This window comes from Dinoponera quadriceps, unplaced genomic scaffold, assembly GCF_001313825.1.
Source record: "Dinoponera quadriceps isolate SergipeBrazil2010 unplaced genomic scaffold, ASM131382v1 scaffold2159, whole genome shotgun sequence".
Lineage (NCBI taxonomy): Eukaryota > Metazoa > Arthropoda > Insecta > Hymenoptera > Formicidae > Dinoponera > Dinoponera quadriceps.
Genome location: NW_014556477.1, coordinates 1,141,668 through 1,162,174, shown reverse-complemented (window position 1 = coordinate 1,162,174; position 20,507 = coordinate 1,141,668). Strand labels below are relative to the sequence as shown.

The following is a 20,507-nucleotide window of genomic DNA, read 5'->3' as shown; positions in this document are numbered from 1 at the left end:
GGGGGGGGCGGGTGCGTTTGGGTGCGCGCGAGCGCGCGTGACTCATCGAAAATTGACGGGTGAAAGAGCACGCGTCTCGTTCCACTTCCGTTTCTTTTTCCTCCACTGGACGAAGAAGGAGAGATCGGGCACGTGTAACGGCCAAATCACCTATCCGTAAGTATCGGTCCTCTTTGGTCGCGGGTTTCCGCGTGACCTGTTCGTTTCGGATACGACGAGGGGAATATAAGGATAGGTTTTATATTTTCCCTCTTAATTCTTTAATAATAGACTTTCAGCTAATCATTTGGAAAACATGTGCGTGTTGAGATTATAATGTACATATTTATACTTCGAGTGGTAACCAGAAGTTTACATAAAGTTCAAAGTACATGTTTTTATCTCTTAGAACGCGGTGTGCAAATTTAACCCCTTTATTGCTACGTCATTTTCCTCGATTGATCCCAGAATGTCAACGCAAAATTATTTTCTTGAAAATAATGAAAGTTTATACAGGGATTTTTTGATTAGCAAATTTTAATTGAAATTTGATGTTAGTTTGCAATAAATATCGAATTTTTTTTTTAATTATTTAAATATATTTAATTTATTACGGAATTTTAATATAACAAAACATTTCATAACATGAGAATATTCGAAAATTCGAAAGGTTCTCATTACTCTGACAGCCGTATCCTTTTTGCGAAGCAACATTTTGCAAATCGGATTCAAAAATCGTGTTCAGTATACTCAAAAATCCTTAGTTACATTTTGATTCAGTGATAAAATCATTCAAGTGTTCTAACATAACAAAATATTTCACGTCGAGGAAATATATTTTCGCGACAGTGAACGTCGAAAATTACGAGAATTCTCATCATCGACAGTCAAGGGGTTAAACTAATCGCACACGGCCGTATTTATCTAACTGTTGCTACCTCAAGTAACAGATGCCAAGTTGATTAAAGCCGCCTGAAAAATGAGCAACTCTAATTATCCCGGCTCCATTATCTCAAAACAACGAATCTACAATTCTTTCTTCGATTGACTGCTCGCTCGCCTTCCATGCTCTCTTTCTCATATCCAGTCAAGATGATCCTCGCTCGTTTCAGTCCTCTCACCGTATATATTCGTTACACCTGGATGTCGCCTATGTCGTTCCTCAAAGGAAGGCAGCGCGAAAAGATGCGTCGGAAGTACAAATAATTAGCGGGACGAATTATTCAGAGTCCCGTTGGGCGTCCGAGGTGACACAGCGGGGGGGGGGAACTTTCTTTCCCGTTTCCAATAATATCTATAACTGTAAAAACCCGAGATGTACGCGCGATTATGGAATATAAAATCAACCGGAGTAACCAGTTTTCGACTTCTCGGCGAGAACGGCTGCTGCCCATAGGTGACGCGTTTCGCTCTGACATCGCGCCGAGAGTAATCGCGACGCGCATCTCCGCCGGGACGACACGCTCGCGAGTCGCGCGGCTTCCAGCGCGTAGTTTCACGGACGCGGAGCGGCAAAAGCGTCGTCCGCGATTCCATCTTGAACGATTGCCGAACGAGATCGCCTGTTTCTGCCTGACGAAATCGGAAATCGAAGCCCGTGTTTCATTAGTTTCCTTATGGATTCCCGATACACGCGCACTAACAAGAACGAAGCCATTGTCTTCGCCCGAACGAGGCCGGGGGAAAATAGATCGGCCGACCGTGGCGGCCAATTTGCAGGCAAACGGAGCCGGTGAACTCTCCGCCTCGCAGTCCCCGTGCGCGCAAACGGCAGTTGCAATCCGCGATGACTGCATGAGGCTGGATATTGGCTCGTTTCTTCCGTTCCTCGGCATTATGCGGCGTATCTTCCTCGCGCATCCCGCTCTTTTCCTCCTCTCTCACTCTTCCTCTCACTCTCTCCATCCCGCCGAGTTCCTTTCTTCTTACCCGCTGTCGCATCTGCCACGGCGAGCGACTTCATTCCGGAGCCGAGCGCTCTCACGAGGCCGATATCCACGGATGTACACGCCAGACGTCCCCCAGGATTCACGGGATAACTCGAGAGAGAGAGAGAGAGAGAGAATCCTGCAAAATTTATCCACGAACGTGCGCTCGTCGTGGGGTCTTCGTTCGTTCCGATCGCCCGTAATTGAAAATCGCTCCTGCGCTGCTCGTCCCTCGAAAAAAAAAACCAGAAGCACGTTAATGTCGAGGGCGGAGTGCCTCGGGCACCTCGCAAGGGTGAGACGCGCGCTCCCACAGCCGCGGCGTCTTTACGCAGACAACGCGACGCGCTCGATCCGAAAGCGAAGAGGAGCGAGACGCGCTGCACGGCAAAATCAGCGTGCAATTCGTCTCGCGGTAAGATTGCAAACGCTTACGCGGAGGCTCGCGATTAAGACAGCGCGGCCTCAAGAATGGTCTTTAGTTTTTGCCGGCTTTCTTGCGCGACGACTTTTTCCAGAGTCGCGGGCTTTTTCCCTAACTACTTCCACTCTCTCTCTCTCTCTCTCTCTCTCGTCCTCTCTGCCTTTTCATGAATCCCCGTGTGTAATTCGCGGCGCATGCGTGCGTACGTGTAAAACGCGATTCTCATGCACGGCGAGCGGATAACCGAAGGGGAGGGGGGGGAGAGGGGAACGCTCGAGTTACCGATACACACGTGTTGCGACCGTGCACCGCTACTCCATGGGATAATTGCGACGGTTCCGATGTTACTGCGCGCTGCTGAAAGTATCGCGGTACACCTTGTAATCGGAGGCCCGACAATTATTCTCGCGGCATCGATTGGATTTTTCAGAATCTTCCGGCCTTCAGAATCGGCCGTCGCGGATAATGACCGCGTGGAAAAGCGAGAGAGAGAGAGAGAGAGAGAGGGAGGGAGACACGCGCGTCTCATCGGGAAAATTAACGGCCCAGCGGCGCGCTATTATCCGAAATCGATAGACATCGCGTTGAGCCCGTAGCACGAGGATTAAGGACCCGCGTATCCAGGTCGCGTGAGGAAAAAAATCATCCCCGCGTCCTCCAAGGACATGCGAGCGACTGGGGAGAGAGGAAAAGAGGGAGCGTTTGTTTTTTCCCAGGGCATGCCCTCTCCCGAGGAATTTCCGGTTCAGACGCTAATAATATGTACAGTGGTACAGTTTTAATTGATATTTAGAAGAACGAGCGAAAGAGAAACGAGAGAAAACCTGAGAAAGTAAAGGAACCTCGAGGTTCTCGATGTACGCGTTTACGTTTTCGTACATATCGCGGAATGCAAGACGATTATAAATTCAACAAAGAAAGGGAGAGCAAAAATATAGGAAAATGAATACTTGAGATTTATAACCGCAGACCCGTAATTTCATTATTTTCGTTAAATTCTTTGAATCGTCGTACGAGAACTAAGACTTTTCCAAGATTTACGATCGGAGGGAAAGTTCCTAGTGTAGCCGCGTTTCCCGGATCGATCGGCGGCGATTCGCGATCGCGATCGTCGGAGCTTACACTCGGAGCTGAACGTTATCGCGACAGACGAGCCACCTCGAAAGTGAGGATTATTTCGCGCGTTGCCGACCGTGAAATTGCCAACGTGACAACGGCGACGTGCTCGTAAATCCCGATCCGGGACGCATCCCTCGATCGCGCGTCGCGCAGCTGCGGCACAATTTACCGCCGCATTAAGGGCGAGCCACGTAACCGCAGCAACAATAATTAACGCTGCCGCGGCGGATTATTCCGCGAGCTCTGCGAGCGGACCGTCGTCGATTTGATATTCGGTAAATTACCGGCCGCGATGTAACCCGCGATCGTTATTTACAATCGTTTCGAATTCCGCCTGAACGATCGATCGCGGCATTCCCTCGAGACGGACGAAATGTTGATACGAGAGAGATTGAAACCGGGTATAATTGTGACGGGCGCAGATTTCGAAGCCACGCAACGACCCTCTTTGATTGACTTCCCGGGAGAGAAAAATCCAAGTTCCGAATAAAACACTTGCGAAGTATAAAAGTTTCGTACAACGAAACGAAAGCAGGAAAGAATAGAATGGACTCCTTCATAGCTTAATCCTGGCTGTCGATACGTAACAGTTAATGAGATCAGTGATTATTACGAGGCTCTTTTAGACTTCGAATCACGAAGGATATCAATATCCGTCGCCGCAAGTGAATCGCCGCGCGTGAATAAATGTACGTTTTGCACCGCTTATCGATAACCAAAACTGCAGAGTAATTTTTCCCCGGAGAAATCTGACGGAACAGGTCGCTACGCGAAGGAGTGTCGTTCTTTTTACAATCTGCGCGGTCCACCGAATATCTACGCTGGCGATTGAGCTGCCAGGCGGGATCGTTACATTTCGCAACTCGAACTCCCGTCAGAAGGGAGATGCTATCGGCTTTTCAGCGCGCCCGATCAAGTTCCCTCCGGAGGAAGCGGAACTTCCCTCGCGTATTTCCCATTAATGGCTTCCTTCGCCACTCGTTTCGTCCACGCATCTTTCTCTTCCTCTCTCTCTCTCTCTCTCCTCTCTTTGCCTGTGATATTTTACGCGCGGTTTACGGTCGTTTTCGCAAGAAACCGCGATCTCGATACGACCGCGAAGAGTCATTCGAACAATGCGGGCTAGGCCGCACAATGCCAGAGAGCGAGGATGCATCGTTCTCTACGCGGCTGCACGCGCGCTGCACCCGAGCTACTAGCATGTGTGCGTGCGACTCGCGCGCGAGAACGCAGTTTTGCGCGCGGTCGTGCGCGAAACCGCAACAATGCGATCGCGATTTACAGAGGAATAAGCGATCGCGCCAACCAGCCGCCTCCCACCCGCTTCGCCGGAGAATGTCGAGCGTATCGCGGTGGCGGTCGATCGAGGGGAGATCGGTTTTTCTCGCTGCTGAGTCGCGTAATGCGAATTAAGATACGATCTCGCGGCGCGCTCTCCTTTCTTCACTGTTCCCCAACGCTGGAGCGGTCGCGTATCTGAACGCACTACGAGCGCTCGCGTCACGAATGTCTTCCGTAATAAATTGACGCGTTTTCAAGAAAAATAATGGAAAAAAATTTATTTCGAAAGTAACGAATAATATAAATGATGATTTATTTGTAGAGAAATAACAATCACGTGAAAGATTTCGAGAGACGGGAGAGTTTCTTAACTGAACGCAGAAGATGAAGTGCGGTAGACGGTTGTTAATGTTTTCCGGAAAACACATTTTGGTGCGCATAACAGTAGTCACGCGGATAACACCTGTCATCCGCGTAAACCATTGTAGAACTAAATGAATTATTCCTTCACTATTCTTTTGTCGTTATTTCTGTCATTTTTTCCGTTCACTATTTCTTCTCACCGTCCATTTGTGCGACATTTACTGAAATATCTACGCTAACTCCAAAAATGTACCTTTTGGATTTGTTGTACCCTGGACCCATGCCGATTTCAGCGACTTTATCTAATTTTTTTTGTCGCTTTGTTAATGCAATCATTCATTAAAACGAAAAAATCTTATCTATCTTATCTTATGTATATATTTTTTTGTAAACTCGTTATAACGCATCTTAAGGGGCCTCCTCGCCTCAATGTTGAACAAATATATTTATCTAAGAATGAATAAACGGCTGATTTTCGATCCAATAAACGTCGCAGAGTCGCTCGAGGACGCGTCGACGACCGATGACGTCGCTGAAAAATCAATACTCGCTTTCGTATTATGCAACATCCGATCGTCGTTTTCCGTTTCCGGTTCCTCCACTTGGCGTCGGATCTCGGCGAAGAGGATTATTCGCGTAGAATATGTACGAGCACGGTGACCGAACGACCGGTCCTCCCTGCTTCACGTTCGCTCTCTATAAGGGAATTACGCAGCAACGGAAGAAAGGATACAGTCTCGGCCGCATTCTGCGGAACCTATTGGAGCATCCGCGATTATACTTAACTGAACCATAATTTAACCACCGCCGTAAAGTTCCGAGGGAGGGACGNGGGGGGGGAGGGGGGGAAACGAGATATCCTCGTCCACCGGAGCCGCGCCGGCCAGACATGCGGCTTTGTTTCGCGTACAGTGTACACCGCGTGCAGCCGCGGATCCTCGCATTCCTCAAGATATAAAAGAACGATCGCGAGAAGTGTATTCACCATCGGTGCTTTACCATTTTCCCGCGGATTTGAGAGCCAGTCTTTCGCCGGAGAAACGAAACAGAGAAATGAAACGAACGAGACCTCTAACTGTAACACCGACGGTTCTTAAAACGCTCAGACGCCGACTGCCATTTTGCGCGTTCCTATTTTTCGCCGCGGTTAGAGATTACAGACATGTGCAGATTGTTAGACTTGGTGGTAAAAAATTAAAAATGACCCTTTCTATTCCAATATATCTTGAATTACTCTTTCTTTATATTTTAGTCTTTTGTACGCGTCCCCTTAATCTTATAGAAATTATTAACGTCAAGAGTGCGGTTTCTTCTTTCTTTTCCTTTCTTCTTTTTTAACTTTGAGTTGAAAAGGGGAACATTTTCGGATCATCCCCGCGCTGCACGAGCGTGTCTCATCCGTGTTGCCCTTGCATTCCGCGATCCACCTTTCGGTCGTCGTAACTGAAGCGTAAGAGGGAATTTCCGCGTGAGAACCGGCGATTGCGATCGTCCTCGGCGCTCGCTGCTCCTCGGAACGGCACCGACCGGCCGACTCTATTCCGCGTTTAAATTGGCTCGGCTCGTTAAGCGTAATTAAGAGTCGGCAGGAGATGCTCTCGCGGTGAATATAAAATTTCACATTGCCACCCTTGGGTGCGCTTGCCCGCGAGACAGAGGGAGAGAGAGAGAGAGATGCATTTCCACGTGCACGCAGCGTTGCGTGCCACGCCCGATTAACCCTCTCGGATAGGCGGATTAATTTTTTCTTTGCTCATTTTACTCCCCTTCCTCAACAATCCACATATGTGCGTGACTGTGTAATTCGCGCGACTCAATCATCATAAAATGACGAAATATTCCTCTCTCTCTCTCTCTCTCTCCCTGTCCATCACATAGATTGCTTATTTTTGCTTGACTTAGTAACCGCTTCTTATGTTTCATTCCGCCTAAGCTTAAGGGATTTAAAATCCCAGAGTATTAATAAACTATCTATCTATCCATTTATCTATCTCTTTTCCACCTCGCAGGACGCCACCCCTTCGAAGCGAGGGAAATGCTTCTTATCGGTACTGATCGCAAAGCGCCTCATTTGGGAACAGAGTTACGCTTAATACTTTCTTCCGACGCAGTGGGAAAAATCGTGGTAATTAATAACGAACGATAAATGATCTCTCCGGGAGACCGATAATTAAATCTCCCTCGACATTCGTTGGAGAAAGAAAAGAAAAAAGGGTGAAATATACACAGAATGACACTTCGAGCGAAATCGATTTCCTTCGTAAAAGTCGCGACTTGCAAATCGCGCAGCGAGGACGCGCGAGAGAATCGCGCGCGCGCGCGCGCCGACTGTTACGATAGAATAAATAAATGGCGCTCACACTCCGAGCGTGAAGTGGAAAACCAAGCGTGACATCGGCCGCGCGGGCGCGTGCCTCCGCTGCGATTTTTACCGAAGATCGCCACAACAACGTGACACTGAAATAACGCGTCCATTCAGGAAAGCGCATCCATTATTCATAACATGCGACCGCGTCCGATGCGCTCGAGTCCCGCGGGGTTCCGCTCGAGCGACGCGTTTGCAGATTATCGCCCGCCAAATGTAAGACGGCGGCTCGTGATTCAGAGTGCACGGTAATTTCGTTTCTCGGCTGCGCACGAGACGCGTACGTGCGCGAGAAAGGGAGAGAAAAGAGAGAAAAGAGGAAAAAAGAGTGAGAGAGATGAAAACGACGCGTCCCGGTCGCACGCAGGTGCATCTGATCGTCCGCTCTGTACCGTTCGTTGAAAACGGTGCGACGCTCGGTCGGACGAGCCGAAATCTCTCTTTCCCGGATTCCCACGGTGATATATACTTCACCAGCCTGGAAAAATGATTGCTTTAAATTTACACTAAGCGTTGCGAAAAATATTACCTCAGCCAGGAATCGAACCTGGACTTTCTTATTAACCGGACGGGAGCAATTCGGCTACCGAGGCTTCGACTACGCTTTTAATCGAAACTGTTCTATATAAATTTATAGATAATAGAAAACTCTTGGATTTCTTTCCACGATAAAATTCCTCGCGACCAGCTTGAATTCATTATCGCCGACGGATCCTGTTGATTCGCGGCGCGATTGCTTGGCCGATTTTTCAAGGGAAGCTCCTTAGCCCGGGGAAAGTCTCAGGGGCGCATTTCCTCCTTCTCATTCTCTCTCTCTCTCTCTCTATCTCTCTCGCGCACTCTTCCGTTTTCCGCGAGAATAAAGCAGCGGCTAAAAGCGCGAGGTAGTCCTCCGAAGGAGGGTGAACGAGCGAGCGAGACGACAGTTTAGAAAAATGCGCGGAGTTAAGAACGCTCTCCGCGCGCGTTCCTTTTAGGAAATGGCGGAGGCGAGGTCGAAGACTCCCCGAGGGATCCCCGCATCCTTCGGACGGATATATGTCCTCGGGAGCGACGCTAAAGAGAGCCGCCGGTCTCCCGATACGGCGATCTTCGTCGTTGATCCGCGATGCTGCCGGCCGGAGAACGAATCGAGACGACGGCGACGCGCTCCTCGTCGTCCTCGTGCGATAACGTCGGTCGGACGCGCGTTATTTGCTCGAGCCTTTACCGTTCGTCAGCGAGATTCGCTGGCTTTCCTCCGAATAAGATTGCACGCCTAGAAACGCGCACGAGTTGCGTCTAACGGTGCATTACGCGCGTTTGCAACGGATGTCGTGTCACCTTGCGGTGCTCAAAGCGCGCAGGATCCACCGCGCGCGATTCCACTTCCACGTGTTCGCAGCGCCGCCCCGTGGGTACCGCCGGGGTCGCCCGGCACATTGTGTTTTTCGCGGTCCGCGTTCTGCGCGGATTTCCGCGTCCGAGGGGAGCGGCGACGCCGTCGGGGAAGATCGCGTCACTGTTTTACGATTCAACGGCGGGCGGTCGCCGCTGTTTTTCACAGCTCAGCGAGATATATCGCGAGCGGTGTCAATATAAATCGGGTTACCTTTATTCCCGGATACTCGGGTCCCACCCATCCATCACTTGACTTCACGGATATTACTCGGGTATTACCCGAATAATATTCCCATAATAAAATTCCCAACAACGGTGTAACTAGAGTGAATCTTCTTGGTTCAAATGCAGATATTATGGAAACTATTGTGTTATCTATTATTTCAATAATTAAAGTAACAGTTTCAATGATATCGCTATTGAGTCACGAAGATTTGCTCCAATTGTGCGTGCGGATTGCTGAAAATTCGACTGATTCACAACATCACTTTTTCCTGTACATATATCCGGCAAATGGCAATTAATATTCTTAAGAAATCTTATTTTGCTGTCCGTAAAGTAACTTACAAAATCAATCAACAATTGATCAGTTTAGAATTTGTCGGTTATGCAATCGTATATTAAATTACGATTTTTAGTATTCGGGTAACCGGAGTATTCAGGAATTAGCCGGGTATCCAGGTATTTCTCGCAATCCTGGGAAATATTCGACACACTCGATTATCTCGGGTATTACTCGAATACCTGAACAGTCAGATATATATAGCAGCACTAATACATATTCCAAAGGCAGGAGGAAACGTAACAGTCGACGGAACCAAGTCAGCCGCGGAGAAAAATTCCTCGGCTCCAGCTTGGCCGGGGAATCCGCGGAAGGAAACACAATAAATCTGGCGATCTTATGTAACGGAAAAAGATAAAATGGTTAATTCGTCCGACACCGGCGATGCCACGTTTCGCCCGTTCGCCGGGCTCGTGGCGCGCGCAAAAGTGCACAAGCATTGTTTGCAGATCGTGGGAAACCGGGAAGCGATTACATGGAGAAAGATAGAAAGAGAGAGAGAGAAGTGGGGGGAAGAGGGCGAATAAACTGCGTACTCGCTAGGCACCCACCCAGCGCAACGTGTGCTCGGAACGTGGAAAAATAACCCGCGGAAGTAGCTTCTGGAAGGTCACGAGAACGTGCAAATAAAGCGCATCCACCATAGAGAGCGCCGCGTTGCGCGCGAAGCGCCTTCGACCTTGACGTCCGACGTATGTGGGTTACGTGAATGATACGATAGGAGAGAAAAATACAAGTCGGGATTAAATTTGGCGAGAGCGAATGGTAGCTAAAAATTAAAGAAAAAAATATTGTTGCATTCGGAACGATCGATGCTTCGCTCTCGTTCGCTTGAAAGTCGCGTCTCACGTCGGCTTAACCGCCACGCTGAATAATTACTCGAAGCTTCGCGAGCTCCGGAAGCTCGTCGCGTTTCTCTCCCCTTGAGGCTTCCCCGGAAATTCTAGCTACGTCACTGGCTGATTCGCGAAACTGGGTCACCCAGGGAGGAAGAGAGAGAGAGAGAGAGAGTACAATTCATCCTCGACCTTCTTGCAGAGACCGGCTTCACCCTCGCCCGCAACGATGAACGTGAGGATCGGCGATGTGTGCAAACGGGATCGAGACTGCGAGGTCGGCATCGCTAATAGCCACTGCCACTTGGGTTATTGCCGGTGTCAGTCCTTCTTCGCCGGCTATAATGGGACGCGTTGTCTAGAGTGTAAGTTCGATGGAGCATCCTCTCGCCTCCTTCAAAACCCCCGCTATTCTTGTCGCCTAAATAGGTACTCTTGAAACGTGCGCTTTGTAGCGTTCCGAGAGATCTCCGAAGTCTCGAAGAGACCTGCCGGAGGTGGGTTTCGCGTATCGACTAAACGAGCCGCAATTTGCTACATTTAACCCTCGATTACCGGTGCCCGTTGTGTCCCCAATTCTGGCTTTTGAGTTTCCTTCTTGGACGATATCAAGAATTCGTAAAAACTGATATTTCGCGACTCTCATTCTTTCTTAAAGATTTTCCAAAGAGCAAAGAGAGCTCGAGTTAAAAGGACGATGCGTACAATGGGCTGATTTCTGCATAAACAATATAACGAAATTATATGTGTAATCTTACGTTTCTTAAATCTGTGAATGGTGAGATTTTTATCCGTCTAAAATCGTGAGAAAGTGGTCAAATCACTTGTAATAGTAATGCGGTTAGCGATGATTTTGTTTTATAATTATTTAATTACTTATATATATATATATATTACAATTTAGTCTTATAACTTTTTCACTGAAAACGAAGAAAACAAAATAAAACATTCCGAAGAGGTTAAATCCAACATGGTAAAATCAATATTATATGAAGTTCAGAGAATGGTAAATTTTAGTAACTAAATCATGTCGAATATTTTATTAGGAAGAGATCGCTTATATTCAGGGACGAAAGGGTTAAAGTTGATTAATACCGCGATGATAGACCGAGGATGAAATATTTAGGAAATATCTTCCTGACGTTTATCGTCACTCGGCGACGCCTTGTTCTCGCCATTTGAGGCTACGACAAGTTCGCGTCAGCCGGCGAGATAATCGCCTGCTGAAAATCTCTTGACATTTCAGCGACTCTACTGGGCCACGATTGTCTCGTGAGGGAACAATGCTCCCTGAAAGTGGCGAACAGTAGCTGCCTCGACGGCGTGTGCAGGTGCGAGGAGGGACACTTGCAATTCCGCCGGCACACTTGTCTCGGACGTAAGTCGGCATTAATCATCGACGCTGTTTTAGCTCAATAATTAATAGCCGCTCGATCGATCGCTATTAATCAAGGGAATCCATCTGCGCGCGACCAACGTGATGTGTTCGCGCGAGCTTAATTCCGACGATCGGTACGATGGGACTGATTAATAAATTAACGCTACCTGATCGAGCTTATATTCGGAATTATTGTCACGATAACTTCTGCGCGAGTGAACATCGCGAAAGAAGTTCGCGAGTGAACCTCGTTCCGACAATCGACGGTGAAGCGATTAAATTAACGCTACCGGATCGGTCGTTACTGGTTTAATAACTTTCCCGTAGACGGACAACAAAGGAGCCGAAGAAATTGAAGTAACGACTCGCGCTTGATAACGACGTCGTATTTAATCGGCAGTATTAACGCGACACGACAGATCGATATGCGCCGTAATAAGTTGCCGTTCTCGCGTTCCTCGGCCGGTGGAAGCTGTCTCTGCGTGGCATTAAGACCGTCATTAACGACGCGGAACAACGCACGTCGGTGAAAGGATCGACGATGAATAACCACGGCGAAGCGTGGCCGAAGAGTATCCCGCGGAGAAAATTCTTATTTATGTGATTTCCTTGGCTCACCGAACGTCGAGCAACGCGTACCGCTGGGAAAGGGCGTCTTGAAAACGCATCCCTCTTGCTCTCTGCCGCTTGATTTATCGCGACTCGTTTGCGATCGCTCGCGGGCCGCTCATTGCGGCGTTTTCGACGGGAGAACTGTCAGACTCGGCACACATTAACGATTTCTCATTATTCCCGTTGACATTCTGCACGCCGGCTGTTCCGCGTGAAATTGTCTTGAAAAAATCGCCCTTACACTGAGAGGAGGAAATTTCTATAATATAAAAAAATATTTCGCGAGGAAAATATCCCCACCGAATAAATGTATTCTACTTCGTAGATATTGTTTCTCTTAATGTACTCGCAGAGGAGAGAAGCACGCGTGTGTTCACTTGTAAAGAAATTTTTTTAATTTCAACTTTGTGAAAATTCGTGTCTCGTGCAGAGATGAGAAAACTTCGGGCGCGTTGACGTGTGCGAGATGTTGTGCCGCCTGGCGCTCGGCGAGACGGGAGAAAAGCCGGGAAATTTCGTTCGCGACGGCTCAGGGTGCGCAGGGGGACGACGCGCGTTCGAGATTGACTGGCGACGGGCCGCGAGTTCGCAGGCCGAGAAACGAATCTAATTTTGCAGCGGCGAAACTCGGCCAGGTGTGTTACGAGCACGCTCACTGCCGCCTCTGGGATCCCGAGTCGCACTGTGATTTCCTCATTCCGGATTTATTCGGTCGCTGCCAATGCACCGCGCCGATGCGCCGCGAGGGTGACGTGTGCCGGCCCGACAGTCTGGTGAGGCCCGCCCCACTCCCGGAGAATCTGCCGTCGTTTCAAGTGCCGATCGAGGATGTCACCGAGTACAACAAGGAGACCGTAGCCGGAGGACAGCAGCCCGAAGGTGAACAAGACACGGGTACGTGTATAACGTCGAAATTGAATCACTCGGTTACTTACGGTAACTCCGTTAGCCCGACGACTAAAGTTCCTCCCTTCCTTCGCGATCGCGTCCAAAGTATTCGCGAAAGTTCACTTCCCTCACCGTTGCCATTCGTTGCCGACGAAGGTGATGACAAAGGACTCACATCACGTCATTTTAATTTAAGTTATATTTATAATCCACACATACCATACATACACAAAATTAACTAGAATTGTGACGGTTTAGATCCAGGATACGATTTTTATGCCTTACGTCTGCGTGGAGNAGAGAGAGAGAGAGAGAGAGAGAGAGAGAGAGAGAGAGAGAGGAAAGCGCTACTGAAGCGTCACAGAATTAGAGACGCTCCCCGCTCAGGGTTCACGCTCTATCGAGTACGCGAACTTGCGCGGGTAAACGAGCAAACACGAGGTACCTGACTTCTCCATAAGCCACTTAGCATTCCCCCGGTGTAACCCTTCGGTCGCGTACGTTATATGGGAATCGCGTCGGGCATCATCGCTTCTCCCTGTGTTCGCGCGCCTTTCATCCGGTAATCAGCTTTTCCATGTGCGCGAGACGCAACGGAAGTCTTGAGACGAGGAGCGGTCTCGTATTCCGCGTAGCCCGAAAGCGCTCGAGCGGATTAACAAGATGAGGCGATTCGCATTCTTAATTAGCACGGTCATTAGCGAAACAACGAGTGGCATTTCCCTGCGAACGTACGTTCGTGCTGTGCTCACGATTCCTCTGTGCGCACGTGTGTGTTGGTGTGTGTCCCTGCAACTCTATTATTACCTGATTTCTTTTCTCCCGTCGCTTTGAAAGACTCGCCAACGCGATAACCAGCTCGAATTCATTAAGTCATCTGATAAACGATAGTGTTCGGTGATGATTAAAATCTCGTTACGTATTACCGTAAATCATAAGAAATATCTTCCAAACGGCCTTCCTGGACAGGTGTTCAATTGTCTTGGCTGAAAAATGCAACGATGCTCTTGTCGACGGAAGCACCTAGCCAACTGATACCGGTAAACCTGGTGACCAGGCCGTCGTTGAAACCCGAATCCCACGACCGTCCCGGACCTAACGAGCTGCCCGACGACGACGATGCCGTCGTCATCGAAGCGGAGGTCACCGAGCCCGCCCAAATCACATCCACTTTGACGTCCGGTAGGTCGTCGCGTTCGTTCTTACAATGGGAAAATGTTTTCAATGTGTGTGTACCCGGAATACATATATAGTTTTAAAGGCTCGGAAAAAATCAGTTCTTTTCAATTTTTACACGGTTCTTCTCGGCTTCTTTCCGCGAAAGACCGGAAAAAGACGTTTTCCAACGATTAAAAAAACCGGGGTTTTTTTTAACTATACGAGTAGATACACGACGATAATAGAATAAGATAAATAGAAGGAGCAAAGAAAACTGGGAACTTAAAGTGGAAAATAGAACGGAGAGAAAAAAGGGAAAGTGAAGATAGGTTGGCGAATAGGAATCCCGATGGAAGTCGAGAGCTTGAGTTTTCACACTCGGAAATCACCCGCCGTTCATTCGTCTCCTTTGATTTCAGCGCCGATCAAGACTGACCGGCACGAGAGCACGATAATGACGGCGATCAGTCTCGGTCTGGGCTGCATCGCCGACCTGGAGTGCCGAATGGCGGACCCGCTGTCGCGCTGCATCGGCGGCGTCTGCGATTGCAGCTTCCCGACGAACGGCAGTTGCGGCGCGCGTAGGACCGGCTGCTCGCCCGGCACCTTCCAGTGCCGATCGTCCGGGAGCTGCATCAGCTGGTTCTTCGTCTGCGACGGGCGCGCCGACTGCGCCGACGGCTCCGACGAGGAATGCACCGGCGCGGCCTGCCCGATGCAGGCCTTCAGGTGCAACGACAGCAACGTGTGCATCTCGAGGTCGGGGGTGTGCGACGGCAACCGCGACTGTCCGCGCGGCGAGGACGAGATCGGCTGCAACAATCGGCGAAGTTGGTATCCGCTTTGATTCGCCGCCAAAACCGCCTTAAGCGTCCGTCTTCGGGTTTTCGCGAAGCGAACTGATACGGCGGTCGCATTAGTGACGCGGACGTTCCTCTTTATGGTCGTTTAAATCGACGTAACTGAATCGCTTTTCACGAAACGTTTGAGCCTCTCGTAATTAAAAAAATTTGATTATTTCAATAATCTTCCGCAACCAATTATCTGCGTTGGCTTTGAACAGCTTTTGTATTTACTTGTGAACAATATTGACTCGGTAGTTTTTTAAACATCTAACCAAAATCTCCAGAACTTTCCCTTTAATACTCAAACTTCCTGTGAAAATTTAATCGTAGAAAAATTACAAATATTTTGCATTAATATTTATTATTAAATTGAACAGAAACTAATTGGCTCGATGTCCGTTCGTCGGCGTGAGCGTTTTACTCCATCCAATCTTTACATCTGCTTCCCTTCGAGATCGTCGAACGTTTCGTTTGATCAACACGTGTATCTCGCGTTTCCCTTGAAATTCCACGTGCCTCTTCACGGCTCGTTTGCGCAGAGTGTCCCGAGGGTGCGTTCAGATGCAACAACGGCCAGTGCCTACCGGCTTACGAGTTCTGCAACGCGGTGGTGTCCTGCAGGGACGGCAGCGACGAGCCCAGGGGAGCATGCAGAACGCGCAATCGTGGCAGGATCGCCCCGAGATTCTGTCCGTTCAGGTGCGACAACGGCAGGTGTCGTTCCGACGCGATAACCTGCAGCGGCCGGGACGGATGCGGCGACGGTTCCGACGAGAAACACTGCAGTGTCTGCAGTAAGTACATTTCGTTTTTGCTCGAGGCGCGACACGAGAGCACCGTCGGTATTATCTTTAAAAAATTACCTCGCCTGCAAAGAAAAGTAAAAAGAGAGAGAGAGAGAGAGAGAGAGAGAGAGACGCAAGTTTTAATCTCTCGTTTAAACGATGCCTTACTTCACGGTGTTTTTCTTCCTTGAAATTTTTTTCACCTCGCTCGCGTAGCAATCTTTACGTTAAGTTGCACGTGGTAGCAGCATTGTGGATTAATTTTTAATTAAATGGCAAGGAGTAGCACTTACGAACGTTTATGTGAAACAAGTGTGTGCGAAAGGTCTCCTCGTGCTATTACGAAATAAATAAAATGCCGCTTATGAAAACGTGTCTTTCCTTCCGACAAGGGATTTTTATTCTCGGCAATTACGGGCCTGTTTGCGTCGAACAAGCAACGGTGTGCGCGGTGCAGCAGGGTGCAGCAACATTCGCGATCCGGCGCGTCGTGGGGGCCGTCGTTTAGATCCGCGCGCGCTCCGCTTCCTAGAATTTAACGAAGCCACGCTCGCGTGTAATTAGAGCGGGATGCATCGATTACGCGCTATCTTCCGCAATAATCTACACACGCATCCGGAAGAATAGTGAGAAATTACATAAATGAATTAGTCATAAACAAGAGCACGTATCCCGAGACGGAAATAATTCAGGCGCGATTCGCAGGCATCGTCCGTGCAGGAACGGCCCCGCGCGGCCGAGATAAGGTGACCATTGCATTCCTATGCAACCGGCGGAACAATAGCGGAAAGATTTTTTACGGCACCACAACAGTACCTAAAAGTTCCATCATGCGCGCAGTGCATTTGCATTTACAGTTATCTTAAAATGATTTCGCTTTGTTTGTTTCATTCATTTCTCTACATATTTTATTTATTTTCCCGTGTGTTTAAGGTGTGCATTGCCCGTAAGTCAAAATAACCGAGAAAAGTACGAAAGCATTACAAATTGATCTACATTGCATTTGGAAAAGTGATGCCAAAAGACGGTGATTCAGAACCCGGATCAAAAGTTATATATGTATACAATGTGTAGAAAAAAAAAATGTCTCTCTCCTTTTGAAAGAGAGCAACGTAGCCGGTTCGCCGTCAAGAAAGGCGGAAAATCGGAGTAAACTTCTCGACCGAGTCGATCTCGCGTCGCGAAGGACAAAATCCCGCGCGGAGATTTCGGCAAATTAACGAACGCGCGAACGAAATACAGCCACAGTTGCACCTCACCTCCCTTCAAACGCCAATGTCGCTTTATCATTCCCAACGTGGGTGCGGCATCCCATATTAACGACGATAACGCGCGTTCGTAACAGAATGCCGATTATCGAGCCGGCATGTTGCAGGATGCAGCGGAACGGTCTAATCTCGGCCGGCTGACCTCTGTCGTGTCGCATCGTCGGACTAAAGGATGGAAGGAGAAGGCGAGGGAGGAAGAGAGAGAGAGAGAGAGGGAGAGAATGTGCGTGTTTGTATGTGTTTGGACGGGAGGAAGAGGTCAGACCCAACTGACTCGTCGATCGTTTCGCCAGGTAAGTGCCTCGAGTATTGTGGCGGGCACAAAAGTAAGTGTGACCAAAGATCGTTAAGCCGTATCGGCGACTCCGGCTTTCAACGCTCCGCGATCTCGAGACCGAGAGGACCGTTTTTACTCGGCCGTGCTCGAGTCCAGCTTTCAGAGGAAGAGAGAGAGAGAGAGAGAGAGGAGAGACGGAGGGCTTCCCTCCGTCTCGCCTTCAGCCCTCGTTAAGTCGAAGCGGGCCAGTGACCGCCGTAGCGAGTCTCGGGAGCGCTCTCGGGAGAAATGATTGCGCTCGTGTAATAATGGGACTTAATCGCGTATAATGATGCCGTAAGACGGGGGTTAGTTTGCACAGACGTCGGATAAATTCGCCCGAGTGGTGAATGAAGAGTGCTGCCGGGGCTCGTCGTCTCGGAGTGTTTTGTGTCCTGCGCGCGAAATATTATTCGCTGTTCATACCGAGGTATGTTTTCTTCTTCTTCTTTTTTTTTTCACGGGGAGATACGATGGTAACGCTGTATAATCTCAAATATTCAGACGTGGTAAGCGACCGAGAGATCAGGTTCGTTGCCGGTGGTATATCGATTCCCTCGATATCATACGCGTTGCCCAGGCGGTAGGCGTGAGATAAGCTCCGAGCGTGGGGTATGTATGTACCATCAGCTTTGACGAGGAAACCAATTTTCTGGCGAGTTTCACGCCGCGAACTCGGTAATGTCGGACGATTTTTTCAGGCGAAAACCGACGAAAACTCGAAGTTCCGAATATACGCTCATGCACCACGTACTTAGCACGGGAGACGCGATATCACGGCGGAATTGTCGTCGGGAAGCGCGCGAGTGTAATAGCTAAGACGATTAACACCTTCGCGACCCTCGACTGAAAGCCGCAATTTCTTCTTGAGACAACTTCAAATAAATATTTGCTAAAGAGGATTGGAGTAATCGTTTTATTTGAATTAAGCAAATATTACTTGGACGTAATACACTAAAAGAAAAAAGGAAAAAAGGGTAAAAAATGCTCTACACCGCGAAGGGCGCGCAGTAGCGGTCGCGAACGTGTTAATTTCAGGATGTCATCGCGCGCACGCTTAGATTCGAAACTTTCTGTGAGCCAAGCGTTCTCGCGATAATACGTCTCTCGCGTTGAGTTTAAACGCTGCACGTATTTATTAGTAGGTTATCGAGCTCGAGACACGAAGAGCGGACGTTATATTAGTCTTACGAACGTGTGTACAGATAGTAAAAAAAAAAAAGGAAAGAAATAAAATATTATCGCGAGCCAATAAAGAATTACGAACGAACGAGCGAGCACACGCACGCACGCACGACTCGTCAATAATTTTGTACGATTTCACATCGCCGTCTACCTGAGCGTCTCGACGGCCCAGCCGACGTGCACCGTGCGACATTGTAACGCGTATCTCGTTGCGCATCGAGGACACGAGCGCAATTTGTGTAATTCGACGAGTCTTAATAAAGTGACGACTTTCAGGATGCACGTTGATTCATCTCCTCCCACACATATGTACATTCTCCACGCGGCGATAAAATACTCGATACAGCGACGCGCGCTGTGTGTCCCGAAAGTGACGGACACAATCGATTGCACAACGAGTTGCATTTTGCAGCGGGTCGCAGGCGCGAATAGCGCGAATCGCGTTAGCGAGTCGCCGACGACCTTTGAAAGTCAGATTTGCATTGCACGGATTGTCTCATCGTCGTCGATGCGCACAATCAACACACTGTGAGCTCCGTCGTCGCGAAGCGACTCTATTCCCGAACCTTGCCCTCAACGCTCGCCTTCGTTCGCGATCGCTTTTACGTGACACGCACGCGAAATCGTGCGTGATCGATATAGTACGGCGAAGAATCATCGTTCAACGGAGGTCCGTGAGATCACCCGGCGAATCATCGTCGGGAATCATCACGGAGAAATGTATCTTTCGCTTATCTCATTGTAAAACAATTTTAGAGTAAAAAACACTTATCTTACAGTAGAAAAATTTTATGTTGGAAACGACCCACTGAAATTTGGTGTTACTTAGGAAATGTGTTAAGCAGTGCACAAATATAATATTAAATTAATATATTCATCATTCGTTTCTTTAACATACTATTACCGAACCAGTAGAAGCGTTTGTTATAGCTGCAAATCAAAAGTACAAATTACAAATTTGCTTACTACGAGGTCATTTGTTATTCCATATTTACATTAAAAAAAAAGTCGCTACGTTCAAGTAAATACTTGTTTAGGAGTATTAGAATAGTTTATTTTATTTGAATTGAGTAAATACTACTTGAATACTTCATTTTTCGCACTTTACCTTCCAGTGTGCCACATTCAAATAATATTTACTCCCAAATCCAAATAATCCAAATAATCCAAACGATCCGGATAAAACAAACTATTCCAATACTTCTTAGCAAATATTTGCTCGAACGTAGTAATCGTTTTCGGTGCACAACCCATTTGTTGCGAATACTAGTTAAATTGACCCAAGTTTTTCTCTCAGTGCGGTGGATCGTTTTTAACGCGAAACTTTTTGCTGTGCGGAAATTTTCCGTGAAAATACAGACGCGAGCAGCAAGTTGGAAACGCAAAATATATCTCGAAAATTTCGGGACACCCCGGTGTAGCGTGCACCGAGACGCAGGACGAGAGAGAGAGAGAGAGAGAGGAGAGGCGGGGAGGAGAAAACGGGCGAGGAAAAATCCTAGCACCTCGTGCGCCGCTACGCAGCCCAACTCCGGCCCACGTTTCCGTGGCTGATGTTGGTCCCGGGCAATTCCGCGACTGCGTGTCTGGCTTCGCTGGTGCTCGTCGATAACTGTCCGCACGATATATCCCGGAACGGCGTGCACGTGCCGCAGCATCAGGTACGTAGTCCGACGAGCGAACGAGCGAGCTCAACTCTCGACGCTAGAACGTCACACCTGGGGGTAAGCCTGGCGGTGGCTTCGATAAAATTCGAAAGTCCCGCGACATTCGCCGAGAGAGCGAAAATCCTCCGAGAGGAAGCTCTGTCGCGACTCGTTTCGCTCGTGTACTCG

General features: G+C 48.6%; 1 protein-coding gene across 1 annotated transcript in view; it reads left to right on the top strand.

Moving 5' to 3' along the window:
* LOC106747504 (prolow-density lipoprotein receptor-related protein 1) overlaps window positions 1-18,929 on the top strand; it is a 22,277-nt gene extending 3,348 nt beyond the window's left edge. The window contains exons 2-8 of the mRNA XM_014625074.1: window positions 10,440-10,602; window positions 11,484-11,615; window positions 12,846-13,121; window positions 14,085-14,297; window positions 14,693-15,103; window positions 15,658-15,912; window positions 17,279-18,929. Coding sequence (XP_014480560.1) covers window positions 10,440-10,602; window positions 11,484-11,615; window positions 12,846-13,121; window positions 14,085-14,297; window positions 14,693-15,103; window positions 15,658-15,912; window positions 17,279-17,298 — 1,470 coding nt within the window. The 3' untranslated portion in view covers window positions 17,299-18,929. The remainder of the gene's footprint in view (window positions 1-10,439; window positions 10,603-11,483; window positions 11,616-12,845; window positions 13,122-14,084; window positions 14,298-14,692; window positions 15,104-15,657; window positions 15,913-17,278) is intronic.
* The last annotated feature ends 1,578 nt before the right edge of the window (window positions 18,930-20,507 follow it).